At 44.8% G+C, this 14,985-nt stretch overlaps 1 protein-coding gene across 2 annotated transcripts in view; it reads left to right on the forward strand.

Annotated features, from left to right (window-relative positions):
* The window catches only part of ARSB (arylsulfatase B), a 111,086-nt gene that overhangs the window by 54,638 nt on the left and 41,463 nt on the right, over positions 1-14,985 (forward strand). For both annotated transcript variants that reach the window (XM_048850316.2, XM_048850317.2), the window contains exon 5: positions 8,338-8,581. In XM_048850316.2, coding sequence (XP_048706273.1) covers positions 8,338-8,581 — 244 coding nt within the window. The remainder of the gene's footprint in view (positions 1-8,337; positions 8,582-14,985) is intronic.

Consider the following 14,985-nt stretch of genomic DNA (forward strand, 5'->3'; position numbering starts at 1 on the left):
CCCTCTCCATCTGCTTTCACCAACGATGAAGGAGCAGCTGGCTCAAGAGGTGGCGGACATCTCTTCTGCCAGTAAGAGTTACCTAGGCACAAATTCTGACTGCAGACTTTAGAAAACTGAAGAATCTAGTCTCCTTGAAACCACAGTTCAAATCCCAAAGATTCATCTCTTGGCCCTTATAAAGGGTGATAAGTTGAGTTACATGCACTTACTGTGTGGAGATCTTTGATTCCATAAAAGCTAATATCTTGTCTGCTTTGTGTGGATGTGAGGCCAAGGCTTTCAGTTGGGTGCCCATAATCCATATTCAGGCATTTAAATAAGTGGTTTGATTTTTCAAAAGTGCTGAGCACCCAGCAGCTCCTTTTTAAGTCAGTGAGGGCCACGAAATACTTTGTAGTTTTGAAATATTGGGCCATTTTTAAAGTATCTAAATATGGATTTAAGGGTCTAACTTAGGCTGCCAGTTTGCATACTAGTTTCCTGCTTGGCTGCCACCCTCCAAAAAACAAATGGCTGCTTTTCAGAAGTGTTTTCATCTGAAAATGCTTCAGATACGGAGAAATAAAAGTGCAATTGTCAAGGTTCCTCCCCCACTCTGAACTCTAGGGTACAGATGTGGGGACCTGCATGAAAAACCTCCTAAGCTTATCTTTACCAGCTTAGGTCAAAACTTCCCCAAGGTACAAAATATTACACCCGTTATCCTTGGAATGGCCGCTACCACCACCAAACTAATACTGGTTACTGGGGAAGAGCTGTTTGGACGCGTCTTTCCCCCCAAAATACTTCCCAAAACCTTGCACCCCACTTTCTGGACAAGGTTTGGTAAAAAGCCTCACCAATTTGCCTAGGTGACTACAGACCCAGACCCTTGGATCTTAAGAACAATGAACAATCCTCCCAACACTTGCACCCCCCCCTCTCCTGGGAAATGTTGGATAAAAAGCCTCACCAATTTGCATAGGTGAGCACAGACCCAAACCCTTGGATCTGAGAACAATGAAAAAGCATTCAGTTTTTACAAGAAGACTTAATAAAAAATAGAAGTAAATAGAAATAAAGAAATCCCCCCTGTAAAATCAGGATGGTAGATATCTTACAGGGTAATTAGATTCAAAAACATAGAGAACCCCTCTAGGCAAAACCTTAAGTTACAAAAAAGATGCACAGACAGAAATAGTTATTCTATTCAGCACAATTCTTTTCTCAGCCATTTAAAGAAATCATAATCTAACACATACCTAGCTAGATTACTTACTAAAAGTTCTAAGACTCCATTCCTGTTCTGTCCCTGGCAAGAACAGCACACAGACAGACACAGACCCTTTGTTCCTCTCCCTCCTCCCAGCTTTTGAAAGTATCTTGTCTCCTCATTGGTCATTTTGGTCAGGTGCCAGCGAGGTTACCTTTAGCTTCTTAACCCTTTACAGGTGAGAGGAGCTTTCCCCTGGCCAGGAGGGATTTCAAAGGGGTTTACCCTTCCCTTTATATTTATGACACGCCCCCCAAATCTCAGCTAGGGTGAAACACTGGCTGGGATTTCTTCCTGGAGCTCTAGGAAAACAGAGTTAATAAGACACATGCATCTCTAAATATACTACCAAGTACATAAAGACTAACAATATTTTTCACATCTCAAGGACGATTTTAACCAGTTGATTCTGGGAAACTTTCACGGGAGAGTGCATCAGCCACTTTGTTAGAAGCTCCTGAGATGTGTTGGATGTCGAAATCAAAATCTTGGAGAGCTAAACTCCACCGAAGAAGTTTTTTGTTAGTTTCTTTGACGGTGTGAAGCCACTTTAGTGCAGCATGGTCGGTTTGCAGGTGGAAACGCCGTCCCCAAACATATGGGCGTAGCTTTTCCAGAGCGTAGACAATGGCATAACATTCTTTTTCAGTGACTGACCAGTTGCTTTCCCTCTCAGACAGTTTTTTGCTGAGAAACACTACAGGGTGGAATTCTTGATCAGGTCCTTTCTGCATTAAAACTGCTCCCACACCACGCTCAGATGCATCTGTGGTTACTAGGAACGGTTTGTCAAAGTCTGGGGCCCTTAGTACAGGGTCAGACATGAGTGTCGCTTTAAGCTTGTTAAAGGCCTTCTGACACTTTCCGGTCCACTGAACAGCATTTGGCTGTTTCTTTTTGGTTAGGTCTGTCAGTGGGGCAGCGATTTGGCTGTAGTGCGGTACAAATCGTCTGTAATAACCGGCCAAGCCTAAGAAGGATTGAACCTGTTTCTTTGACTTTGGGACAGGCCACTTTTGGATAGCATCCACTTTGGCCTGTAGGGGGCTGATAGTTCCTTGACCCACCTGGTGTCCAAGGTAAGTCACTCTGTTTAGGCCTATTTGACACTTCTTAGCCTTAACAGTTAGTCCTGCCTCCCTTATGCGCTCAAGGACTTTTTGTAGATGTTCCAGGTGGTCTGCCCAGGAATCCGAAAATATGGCCACATCGTCAAGGTAGGCGACTGCATATTCTCCTAATCCCGCTAGGAGACCATCTACAAGTCTTTGGAAAGTGGCGGGTGCATTTCGTAGCCCGAAAGGGAGTACATTAAATTCATACAGCCCGAGATGTGTGATGAAGGCTGACCTTTCCTTGGCAGATTCATCTAGCGGTACCTGCCAGTACCCCTTGGTTAAGTCCAAGGTAGAGATGAACTGGGCCCGTCCCAGTTTCTCTAATAGTTCATCTGTGCGTGGCATTGGATAGTTGTCTGGGCGAGTTACAGCATTTAGCTTACGGTAGTCCACGCAAAAACGTATTTCCCCATCTGGTTTGGGAACTAGAACCACTGGAGATGCCCATGCACTTTCAGAGGGGCAGATTACCCCCATCTGTAACATATCCTGGATCTCCCGTTCTATAGCAGTTTTAGCTTGAGGAGACACCCGGTAAGGTTGGACCCTAATTGGGTGAGCATTACCTGTGTCAATGGAGTGGTATGCCCGTTCAGTCAGTCCTGGGGTGGCTGAGAACGTTGGCGCGTAGCTAGTGCACAGCTCCTGGATCTGCTGTCGCTGCATACGCCCAAGGGTCATGGAGAGGTTCACCTCTTCCACACCACCAGCACATTTCCCTTCGTAGTAAACACCTTCAGGCCACTCAGCGTCGTCTCCTCCCTGGGCTGTAAACTGACAAACCTTTAATTCTCTGGAATAAAAGGGCTTTAGAGAATTAATATGGTACACCTTAGGCTTTCGGTTGGAGGTGGGGAATGCTATGAGATAATTAACAGCTCCCAGGCGCTCCTGGACCGTGAATGGCCCTTCCCACAATGCTTCCATTTTATGGGCCTGGAGCGCCTTTAAGACCATGACCTGGTCTCCTACTTTGAAGGAACGCTCTCTGGCATGCTTATCATACCAGGCTTTTTGCTCTTCTTGAGCATCCTGTAAGTTTTCTCTAGCAAGGGCTAAAGAGGTTCGGAGGGTGTTTTGTAGGTTGGTTACGAAGTCCAGAATGTTAGTTCCTGGAGACGGTGTAAATCCCTCCCATTGCTGCTTCACCAACTGCAATGGCCCCTTAACCTCACGGCCATATACAAGTTCAAATGGGGAAAACCCTAAACTGGGATGTGGTACAGCTCTGTAGGCAAAGAGCAACTGCTGCAACACTAGGTCCCAATCATTGGAGTGCTCATTTACAAATTTACGTATCATGGCCCCCAAAGTTCCATTAAACTTCTCCACCATGCCATTTGTTTGATGGTGGTAAGGAGTGGCAACCAAGTGATTTACCCCATGAGCTTCCCAAAGGTTTTTCATAGTTCCTGCCAGGAAATTAGTCCCTGCATCTGTGAGGATGTCGGAGGGCCAACCTACCCTGGCAAAAATGTCTGCTAGTGCCTGGCACACACTTTTAGCCCTGGTGTTGCTTAGAGCTACTGCTTCTGGCCATCGGGTGGCAAAATCCATGAAAGTCAGTATGTACTGCTTTCCTCTGGGTGTCTTTTTCGGAAAAGGACCCAGAATATCCACAGCTACTCGCTGAAATGGAACTTCAATGATGGGGAGGGGTTGTAGAGGGGCTTTGACCTGGTCTTGGGGTTTTCCCACTCTTTGGCACACCTCACAAGACTGGACATAGGTAGAAACATCCTTGCCCATTTCCTCCCAGTGGAATGACCCCCCCAAACGGTCTTTGGTCCTGTTCACCCCAGCATGGCCACTAGGGTGATCATGGGCTAAGCTCAAGAGCTTGGCCCGGTATTTAGTTGGAACTACCAACTGTCTCTGAGGATGCCAGTCTTCCTGGTGTCCACCAGAAAGAGTTTCCTTGTATAAAAGTCCTCTTTCTATAACAAACCTGGATCGATTAGAAGAGCTGAGAGGCGGTGGGTTGCTCCGTGCCGCCGTCCAAGCTCTCTGGAGGCTTTCATCTGCTTCCTGTTCGGTCTGGAACTGTTCCCTTGATGCTGGAGACATCAGTTCCTCATGGGATTGTGGACCTAGGCTTGGTCCCTCTGGAAGCGATATAGGTGATGGAGCGGTTTCTGTTGACTGTGAACCGCTCTCCACTGGTGCACTATGTTGGGATTCAGGCTCCGGCTGAGCCTCTTGTGTAGGGTTATCAGCTGCTGCCAGTTCAGGTTCGGTGGGGCCCTCTGGTGTTGAGGTTGCAAGTACTGGATTCAGTGCTGACACGGGGTCTGGTGTTGGTTGTTCGGCTGATTCCGGTTCTGGGACTGGTTCCGTCTGGGTCTCTGGGACTGGATCCACTACTGCTGTTGCAGACATTGGCCTGGGGTCCAGGTCCATCACCTCTGACCGGGTCCTGATAGAAGTTTCCGGAACAGAGCTAGGCCTCACGGCTTGTTTAGCCTGGCTGCGGGTGACCGTTCCCACCCTCTTGGCCTGTTTCACATGATTGGCCAAGTCTTCCCCCAACAGCATGGGAATGGGATAATCATCATAGACTGCAAAAGTCCACATTCCTGACCAGCCCTTGTACTGGACAGGCAACTTGGCTGTAGGCAAATTGAAAGAGTTGGACTTGAAGGGTTGAATCGTCACTTGGATCTCTGGGTTGATTAAATTGGGGTCCACTAAGGAAGCATGGATAGCTGACACTTGTGCTCCGGTGTCCCTCCACGCGGTGACCTTCTTCCCGCCCACACTCACAGTTTCCCTCCGCTCCAAGGGTATCTGGGAGGTATCTGGGCCTGTGGACCTCTGGTGTGATTCCGGTGCAATGAACTGTAATCTGTTGGGGTTCTTGGGGCAGTTGGCCTTTACATGCCCCAGCTCGTTACACTTAAAACATCGTCCAGCTGACGGGTCACTGGGGCGAGGAGGGTTGCTGGAGAACGGGGTGGTGGGACGATAAGGGGTCTGGAGGGTTCTTTGGGAGGTAGGTGGGGCTTTGGGCGGCCCCCGGTAATAGGGTGTGGTCTGGGGTGGTCCCTTCTGGTCTCCGCTCCAACTGCGACCAGTTTTCTTCTTCTCTGCCACCTCCACCCATCTGGCTCCAATCTCTCCTGCCTCAATTACAGTTTTGGGTTTCCCATCTAGGATGTATCTTTCTATTTCCTCAGGAACACCCTCTAAGAATTGTTCCATTTGCATTAGGAAGGGCAAATTTACTGGAGATTCAACACTTGCTCCTGATATCCAGGCATCCCAATGTTTTACAATGTGGTAGGCATGTCGGGTAAATGGCACGTCTGGTTTCCACCTTAGGGCTCTGAACCTCCGACGAGACTGCTCGGGTGTTATCCCCATTCTGACTCTCGCCTTGGATTTAAACAGTTCATACTTGTTCATGTGTTCTTTAGGCATTTCAGCTGCCACCTCAGCTAAGGGTCCACTGAGCTGCGGCCTCAGCTCTACCATGTATTGGTCAGTAGAGATGTTGTACCCAAGGCAGGCCCTTTCGAAGTTTTCTAAGAAGGCCTCAGTATCATCACCTGCCTTGTAGGTGGGGAACTTTCTGGGATGGGAAGTGGTACCTGGAGAAGGATTGCTAGGGTTTGTTGGTATAGTCTGCTGGGCCTTTATCCTCTCCATCTCCTCCACATGCTTCCTCTCTTTTTCCCTCTCCTCCTCCACATGCTTCCTTGCCTCCATTTCCCTCTTGTGGGCAGCCTCTTGGTGTTGTTCTGCCTCCCTTTCTTGTTCCTTCTTCAGCTGCATGAGTTCTATCTGTCTTTCATGTTCCCTTTGTCTTTCCTCAGCCTGAAATTTGGCTAATTCGAGCTGTAGTCGAGCCACGGATTTTGCCATTCTAACCTCTCTGTTTTTACTAACTTTACACCCGACGTTTAGAAATAAACAAACAAAACTTGGCTGTAAAATTTTGCTGTGCTGGAATAGAATACCTATTCTCTGATAGTGATTGTCAGCCTACAGAAAAAGACAATTCCCTTGTCTCTGCTCTGGGCCCAAATTAAAGCAAAAAACCTCCAACTACTTGGAAACCTGCTTACCCAGCCCAAAGAAAAAAAAAAATTTCCTTTTTAAAATCTGTATTTCTAGTTCAAAAAATCTCAACTGGATCTCAAATGATTTCAGGTTAATCCCACCACTGTGCCACCATGTCAAGGTTCCTCCCCCACTCTGAACTCTAGGGTACAGATGTGGGGACCTGCATGAAAAACCTCCTAAGCTTATCTTTACCAGCTTAGGTCAAAACTTCCCCAAGGTACAAAATATTACACCCGTTATCCTTGGAATGGCCGCTACCACCACCAAACTAATACTGGTTACTGGGGAAGAGCTGTTTGGACGCGTCTTTCCCCCCAAAATACTTCCCAAAACCTTGCACCCCACTTTCTGGACAAGGTTTGGTAAAAAGCCTCACCAATTTGCCTAGGTGACTACAGACCCAGACCCTTGGATCTTAAGAACAATGAACAATCCTCCCAACACTTGCACCCCCCCCCTCTCCTGGGAAATGTTGGATAAAAAGCAATGAAAAAGCATTCAGTTTTTACAAGAAGACTTTTAATAAAAAATAGAAGTAAATAGAAATAAAGAAATCCCCCCTGTAAAATCAGGATGGTAGATATCTTACAGGGTAATTAGAATCAAAAACATAGAGAACCCCTCTAGGCAAAACCTTAAGTTACAAAAAAGATGCACAGACAGAAATAGTTATTCTATTCAGCACAATTCTTTTCTCAGCCATTTAAAGAAATCATAATCTAACACATACCTAGCTAGATTACTTACTAAAAGTTCTAAGACTCCATTCCTGTTCTGTCCCTGGCAAGAACAGCACACAGACAGACACAGACCCTTTGTTCCTCTCCCTCCTCCCAGCTTTTGAAAGTATCTTGTCTCCTCATTGGTCATTTTGGTCAGGTGCCAGCGAGGTTACCTTTAGCTTCTTAACCCTTTACAGGTGAGAGGAGCTTTCCCCTGGCCAGGAGGGATTTCAAAGGGGTTTACCCTTCCCTTTATATTTATGACAGCAATAAAAATGTACATTATTATTTTTAAAGTTTATTTTATTTATTGGAGGATCAGATTGAAGAATTCAATAAAATTTAGTTTTCATTCCCTTTGTATCCACCTTTGAGATGTCACACAGATAAAGTCCCTTTTATCCCCTTAGCAAAGAAAATCCTCCTTCTTGCTCAGGTTAAACTGATTATGTGTCTACAGCAGGAATTTACACTGATCCCTAGTTAATTAAATAGGAATGAGATCATTTGGTTTCATTGTGAGGATAGTAAGGCTGTCTTCTCTGGTTTATCAGATGCAGCACCTTCTTGTTCCTTTGCTCCCACAATTGTTTCCATTCCTGGTTTTTAATCGCAACATACAATTATAATTAAAACTAAAGCAGGCAGTAGATTAAAAGACTTGCGTAGGAAAAAAACAGCTTTGCTTTGTGAATCTTTAAAACTTTTGAAAATAGTTTCTGGTTCATCTAAAACATGTGACCTGAAAACAGTGGAAAGAAACTGACATGAATATATATGTTTCCTTGTAGGTCAAGTTTAGTTACATAAACCTGTAGACCTAAAAAAATTAAAACTCACTCACCCACTTTTATAAACGTTGGTAAGCTTTTTTTTCCCCTGAAAGTAATATTCACTCTCTTCTCCTGCCACATTATGTTTTTTTTCACATTTGAATATGTAACACTATCTTTCTGCAAGATTTTGTGAGGTTTTAGCTAATATTTGTAATATGCTTTGAAGATGCAAAGCATCACATAAAATGTTGAGTAGTAGTGTATGTAACTGAAGTTGTTAGTAGAATTTAGCATTATGTAGTGATTGTGATATCCCTGTGTTATGTAAATTTATTTAAAATGAACACATTATAAAATACTTGTCTTTAAAAATAATTTATTTTGCTTACCTGTAATTTCAGATAACGGAGGACAGACTTTGGGAGGTGGAAATAACTGGCCTCTAAGAGGAAGAAAGTGGACGCTCTGGGAAGGAGGAGTGAGAGGAGTAGGATTTGTTGCAAGTCCTTTACTGAAACAGAGGGGAGTAGAAAGTCATGAACTGATCCACATCTCTGACTGGCTGCCGACTCTAGTAAATCTTGCTGGGGGACATATAAACAGCACTAAGCCTCTGGATGGCTTTGATGTGTGGAAGACTATCAGGTAACTTGCATTTCAAATAACTGTCAGAATCCTGCTAAGATAAGAGTTATATCAGCAAGAGCAACAGACCTGAAATTGGGAGAAACAGAGACATATATTTGATTCTAAATAATATTGAAAAAAAGTAATTTGCTAAATAAAAGGAGAGGTTTAAATCACATACACATTTTTCCTCTAGGAGGAGAACAGAAATGAAGAAAGCACCATAAATAAAAGATGCCAGTGATGTTACTTAATGCATCTCTGGAAGGTGTGCTCAGATACCATGATGACAGATGTAGCATGATAACCTGAATAGAATGGAAGAGAATAGATTAATTACACATTTTTAACAATGAGGGTGATTAACAATTAGAACAAACTACCGAGAGAAATGATGGATTCTCCACCCATTGGTGTCTTCAAATCAAGGCTGGTTGCCTTTCTGGACATTACATTTTAGTCATAGACAAGGTATTGATCTCAGCACAGGGGTAATTGGGTGAAATTTAATGGCCTGTGATATACAGGAGGTCAGACAGGATGATAGAATTGTCCCTTCTGCTCTTAAACTCTATGAATATAGAATTAGCTCTTGATAAATGTTTATTCAGTTCTTTGTTCTTCCAAAGATATGATTCCCTGAGGTTTATCCTACCACACATGGGTTATGGAGCCCTCAGAATCTGGGTTTCTGCATGTATTAAAGGTCCTTAGCACTTTTTGCAAGAGTAGGGGTTTTCCTGGTGACCTTGGTCTAAATTCCTTTATTCCTCCCTTCTACACTTTTATGAAGCATGCTGTGTGCTAGCTAGCTGGCTAAATTCCATTCCCTCCCTTCTAAGAAGTAGCTTCATTTCAGTGATATTTGAATATAGTTTTGAGTCACTTAAGGACCATTCAAGATGCTAGCTATGTAAGAAGGTAAAATACTGCTACAGTTAAATCAGAGGGTGGACTTCGTAATTCCTACATACCAAACATTGCAGATTTAATGCTTCGTGTATGTTGTTGTTTATAATGCTTAAAGTTTTTGGTTCAACTAGTAATTTTGGTAAAAGCCTGTCCGTATTATGAGGGACTGTGTGTGGGTATTGTATTTCAATAACAGAAATTATAAAATAGAAACTATATGGATGTCTCCCCAACAAATTGAGATTGTTAAAACTAAAGCTGAGCTCCTTTTTCTTTTAACACCTCCCTGCTTCCCACATTTTGCAACTTTAACAGCCTCCACTACTGAGATACAACATAGCCAGCTAACACACATTGAAACATGTTAGTTTGCACCTTGGTGGTGCTTTTCAGTCATGTTAAGCTAACATTCTAGAGCTAACATGACTGATAAATGCATCTCTTTTGCCCATCAAGACAAGGTCCTTTAGGTAGATTTGATACTGACATCAGCACCTGGGGCACACTTGTTCATCTTCAGCATCTTTTTTGGTAAAAATCTAATAAATGCAACTGATCCTATTCTATTTCATATAGGTTCTTAAACTATAGTCATCAGTATGGTGTCTGAGTGCATTCCAGTAGCGTGTTAAGCAATATGACTACCATCTGTCACATGTGGTTCTATCTCTTTCCCTTTCCCCAGGGGAAAAATTGTGTGGGCAGCATAGGTTTTACAGTGGGGTTTTAAAACAAACATTTTAAAACCAGACATTGTATGGCTAGGTCAAAAAAATGCACCTTTGCACTTGGAGCAGAAGATGTGAAGGTTTATGATGGTCTTTAGTTTCTGTGAGTTTGCCAGTCTCAGATTGCCCCCCAAGAAGCTCTGCCATCTGCACAAGTGAGCATTAGCCTTACGGTTGAAGGTTTCATTGAGTCAAGAGTTCTGTTGTCTACCACGATTTTGATTCTGGAGCTTTAGGGAATCTTTTAGATATGCTGGCCCCAGGCCATAAAGGAGTTTGAGGATAAGGCCCAAGACCTTGTAGTTGACTAGATCATAGAATCATAGAATAACAGTTGGAAGGGACCTCTGGAGGCCATCTAGTCCAACCCCCTGCCCAGAGCGGGACCAATCCCAACTAAATCATCCCAGCCAGAGCTCTGTCAAGCCTGACCTTAAAAACTTCTAAGGAAGGGGATTCCACCACCTCCCTAGGTAACGCATTCCAGTGTTTCACCACCCTCCTAGTGAAAAAGTTTTTCCTAATATCCAACCTAAATCTCCCCACTGCAACTTGAGACCATTACTCTTTGTCCTGTCATCTGCTATCACTGAGAATAGTCTAGATCCATCCTCTTTGGATCCACCTTTCAGGTAGTTAAAAGCAGCTATCAATCCCTCCTCATTCTTCTCTTCCGTAGACTAAACAATCCCAGTTTCCTCAGCCTCTCCTCATATGTTCCAGTCCCCTAATCATTTTTGTTGCCCTTCGCTGGACTCTCTCCAATTTCTCCACATCCTTGTAGTGTGGGGCCCAAAACTGGACACAGTACTCCAGATGAGGCCTCACCAATGTTGAATAGAGGGGAACGATCACGTCCCTCAATCTGCTGGCAATGCCCCTACTTATACACCCCAAAATGCCATTGGCCTTTTTGGCAACAAGGGCACACTGTTGACTCATATCCAGCTTCTCGTCCACTGTCACCCCTAGGTCCTTCTCTGCAGAACTGCTGCCTAGCCATTCGGTCCCTAGTCTGTAGCAGTGCATTGGATTCTTCCGTCCTAAGTGCAGGACTCTGCACTTGTCCTTGTTGGACCTCATCAGGTTTCTTTTGGCCCAATCCTCCAATTTGTCTAGGTCCCTCTGTATCCTATCCCTACCCTCCAGCATATCTACCACTCCTCCCAGTTTAGTGTCATCTGCAAACTTGCTGAGGGTGCAATCCACACCATCGTCTAGATCATTAATGAAGATACTGAACAAAACCGGTCCCAGGACCGACCCTTGGGGCACTCTGCTAGATACCGGCTGCCAACTAGACATGGAGCCATTGTATGATACTGTATGGGAAACCAGCGTAGAAAGCGCAGGACAGGTCTGATGTGCTCACAGTAGCCTGTGTTGCTGAGGAGATATGCTGCAGCATTCTGTACCCTCTGAAGTTTCCCAAGGGCTGATGGCTTCATGCCCAAGCATACTGCATTGCTGTATTCCACACAAGGTGAAAAGGTGTAATTGAGGCCAGGTCAATTACTACTAGAACAGGATGAGTCTGCTAGTCAGCCAGAGATAGTAGAAAGTGTGTGTTATATGCAAATGCTTCTATGTGAGAGCTCAGCATCAACAAGGAATCCAGGAGCATTCCTCAACTACAGACTGGATGGCTCAGGTGTGTGTGTATCTTCAAATAAAGGAGACTGCACTGTGGTTGCAAACTCTTGAAAGTGCTTTCCTCTTCCCATCAGTACTAGTGCTTCTCCCTTACTTGGGTTCAGCTTCAATCAGCTGTTCCCATCCCTGAACTGATCTTGTCCAAATTCTGGGTTATCTTGGTGTCATCCTCATATTGCTGGCATTTGAACCCATGTCACCTTACCAGATCACATAGTCGCTACCTGTAATGTTTAAAAGGACCTAAAGAGACCTGGTGACCCCAGATTACTTTAAATTTGCCAAGTTGGAGGCCTCATTCCCAATATGACTCTTCATAGAAGAAATTAATATAGTATCTGTGAATTGGTGACCTATGATAGAAATGGTTTCAGAGTAGCAGCCGTGTTAGTCTGTATCCACAAAAAGAAAAGGAGGACTTGTGGCACTCCTTTTCTTTATGATAGAAGTGTTTAATTTCACATTTTCCTCAATGAATAGATCAAATTTCAGGATTGTAGCTCAAAAGATCAGTTGAATGTTGGATATCGGACAAAATGGACTTTAATGACATCTAATAGAAAGTTCAACTCTGTTGATTTTTAATGCTCAGTGGCCTACAATGGATGAAAATAGCTAGAATCTTTTTTTTTTAAGGTAATTTGGAAAATGGAAATTAAGTGCCAATCAGTTACTATATTACAAGTCAATGTGTAACAATACAGTATAGCAGGGGTTCTCCACCTTTTTCTTTCTGAGGCCCCCCAGCATGCTGTAAAAACTCCATGTCCCACCTGTGCCACAACAACTGTTTTTCTGAATATAAAAGCCAGGGCCAGCATTGGGGTAGCAAGCAGGGCAGTTGCCCAGGACCCCACACCACAGGGGGCCCAAAAAGCTCAGTTCCTTAGGCTTTGGCTTCATCCTCGGGTGGCGGGGCTCAGGGCCCAGGGCTTCAGCCCCATGTGGTGGGGGTTTCGCTTTCTACCCTGGGCCTCAGCAAGTGTACTAATGTACTCAGTGCTAATGTACTCAATGCTTTTTTTGCCTCTGTTTTCACTAACAAGGTCAGCTCCCAGACTGCTACGCTGGGCATCACAAAATGGGGAAGAGATGGCCAGCCCTCTGTGGAGATAGAGGTGGTTAGGGACTATTTAGAAAAGCTGGACGTGCACAAGTCCATGGGGCCAGACGAGTTGCATCCGAGAGTGCTGAAGGAATTGGCGGCTGTGATTGCAGAGCCATTGGCCATTATCCTTGAAAACTCGTGGCGAACCGGGGAAGTCCCGGATGACTGGAAAAAGGCTAATGTAGTGCCAATCTTTAAAAAAGGGAAGAAGGAGGATCCTGGGAACTACAGGCCAGTCAGCCTCACTTCAGTCCCTGGAAAAATCATGGAGCAGGTCCTCAAAGAATCAATCCTGAAGCACTTGCATGAGAGGAAAGTGATCAGGAACAGCCAGCATGGATTCACCAAGGGAAGGTCATGCCTGACTAATCTAATCGCCTTTTATGATGAGATTACTGGTTCTGTGGATGAAGGGAAAGCAGTGGATGTATTGTTTCTTGACTTTAGCAAAGCTTTTGACACGGTCTCCCACAGTATTCTTGTCAGCAAGTTAAGGAAGTATGGGCTGGATGAATGCACTACAAGGTGGGTAGAAAGCTGGCTAGATTGTCGGGCTCAACGGGTAGTGATCAATGGCTCCATATCTAGTTGGCAGCCGGTATCAAGTGGAGTGCCCCAAGGGTCGGTCCTGGGGCCGGTTTTGTTCAATATCTTCATAAATGATCTGGAGGATGGTGTGGATTGCACTCTCAGCAAATTTGCGGATGATACTAAACTGGGAGGAGTGGTAGATACGCTGGAGGGGAGGGATAGGATACAGAAAGACCTAGACAAATTGGAGGATTGGGCCAAAAGAAATCTGATGAGGTTCAATAAGGATTACTGGTTCTGTGGATGAAGGGAAAGCAGTGGATGTATTGTTTCTTGACTTTAGCAAAGCTTTTGACACGGTCTCCCACAGTATTCTTGTCAGCAAGTTAAGGAAGTATGGGGTGGATGAATGCACTACAAGGTGGGTAGAAAGCTGGCTAGATTGTCGGGCTCAACGGGTAGTGATCAATGGCTCCATATCTAGTTGGCAGCCGGTATCAAGTGGAGTACCCCAAGGGTCGGTCCTGGGGCCGGTTTTGTTCAATATCTTCATAAATGATCTGGAGGATGGTGTGGATTGCACTCTCAGCAAATTTGCGGATGATACTAAACTGGGAGGAGTGGTAGATACACTGGAGGGGAGGGATAGGATACAGAAAGACCTAGACAAATTGGAGGATTGGGCCAAAAGAAATCTGATGAGGTTCAATAAGGATAAGTGCAGGGTCCTGCACTTAGGACGGAAGAACCCAATGCACAGCTACAGACTAGGGACCGAACGGCTAGGCAGCAGTTCTGCGGAAAAGGACCTAGGGGTGACAGTGGACGAGAAGCTGGATATGAGTCAACAGTGTGCCCTTGTTGCCAAGAAGGCCAATGGCATTTTGGGATGTATAAGTAGGGGCATAGCGAGCAGATCGAGGGACGTGATCGTTCCCCTCTATTCGACATTGGTGAGGCCTCATCTGGAGTACTGTGTCCAGTTTTGGGCCCCACACTTCAAGAAGGATGTGGATAAATTGGAGAGAGTCCAGCGAAGGGCAACAAAAATGATTAGGGGACTGGAACACATGAGTTATGAGGAGAGGCTGAGGGAGCTGGGATTGTTTAGCCTGCAGAAGAGAAGAATGAGGGGGGATTTGATAGCTGCTTTCAACTACCTGAAAGGGGGTTCCAAAGAGGATGGCTCTAGACTGTTCTCAATGGTAGCAGATGACAGAACGAGGAGTAATGGTCTCAAGTTGCAGTGGGGGAGGTTTAGATTGGATATTAGGAAAAACTTTTTCACTAAGAGGGTGGTGAAACACTGGAATGCGTTACCTAGGGAGGTGGTAGAATCTCCTTCCTTAGAGGTTTTTAAGGTCAGGCTTGACAAAGCCCTGGCTGGGATGATTTAACTGGGAATTGGTCCTGCTTTGAGCAGGGGGTTGGACTAGATGACCTTCTGGGGTCCCTTCCAACCCTGATATTCTATGATTCTATGATTCTAT

This window comes from Caretta caretta, chromosome 5, assembly GCF_965140235.1.
Source record: "Caretta caretta isolate rCarCar2 chromosome 5, rCarCar1.hap1, whole genome shotgun sequence".
Lineage (NCBI taxonomy): Eukaryota > Metazoa > Chordata > Testudines > Cheloniidae > Caretta > Caretta caretta.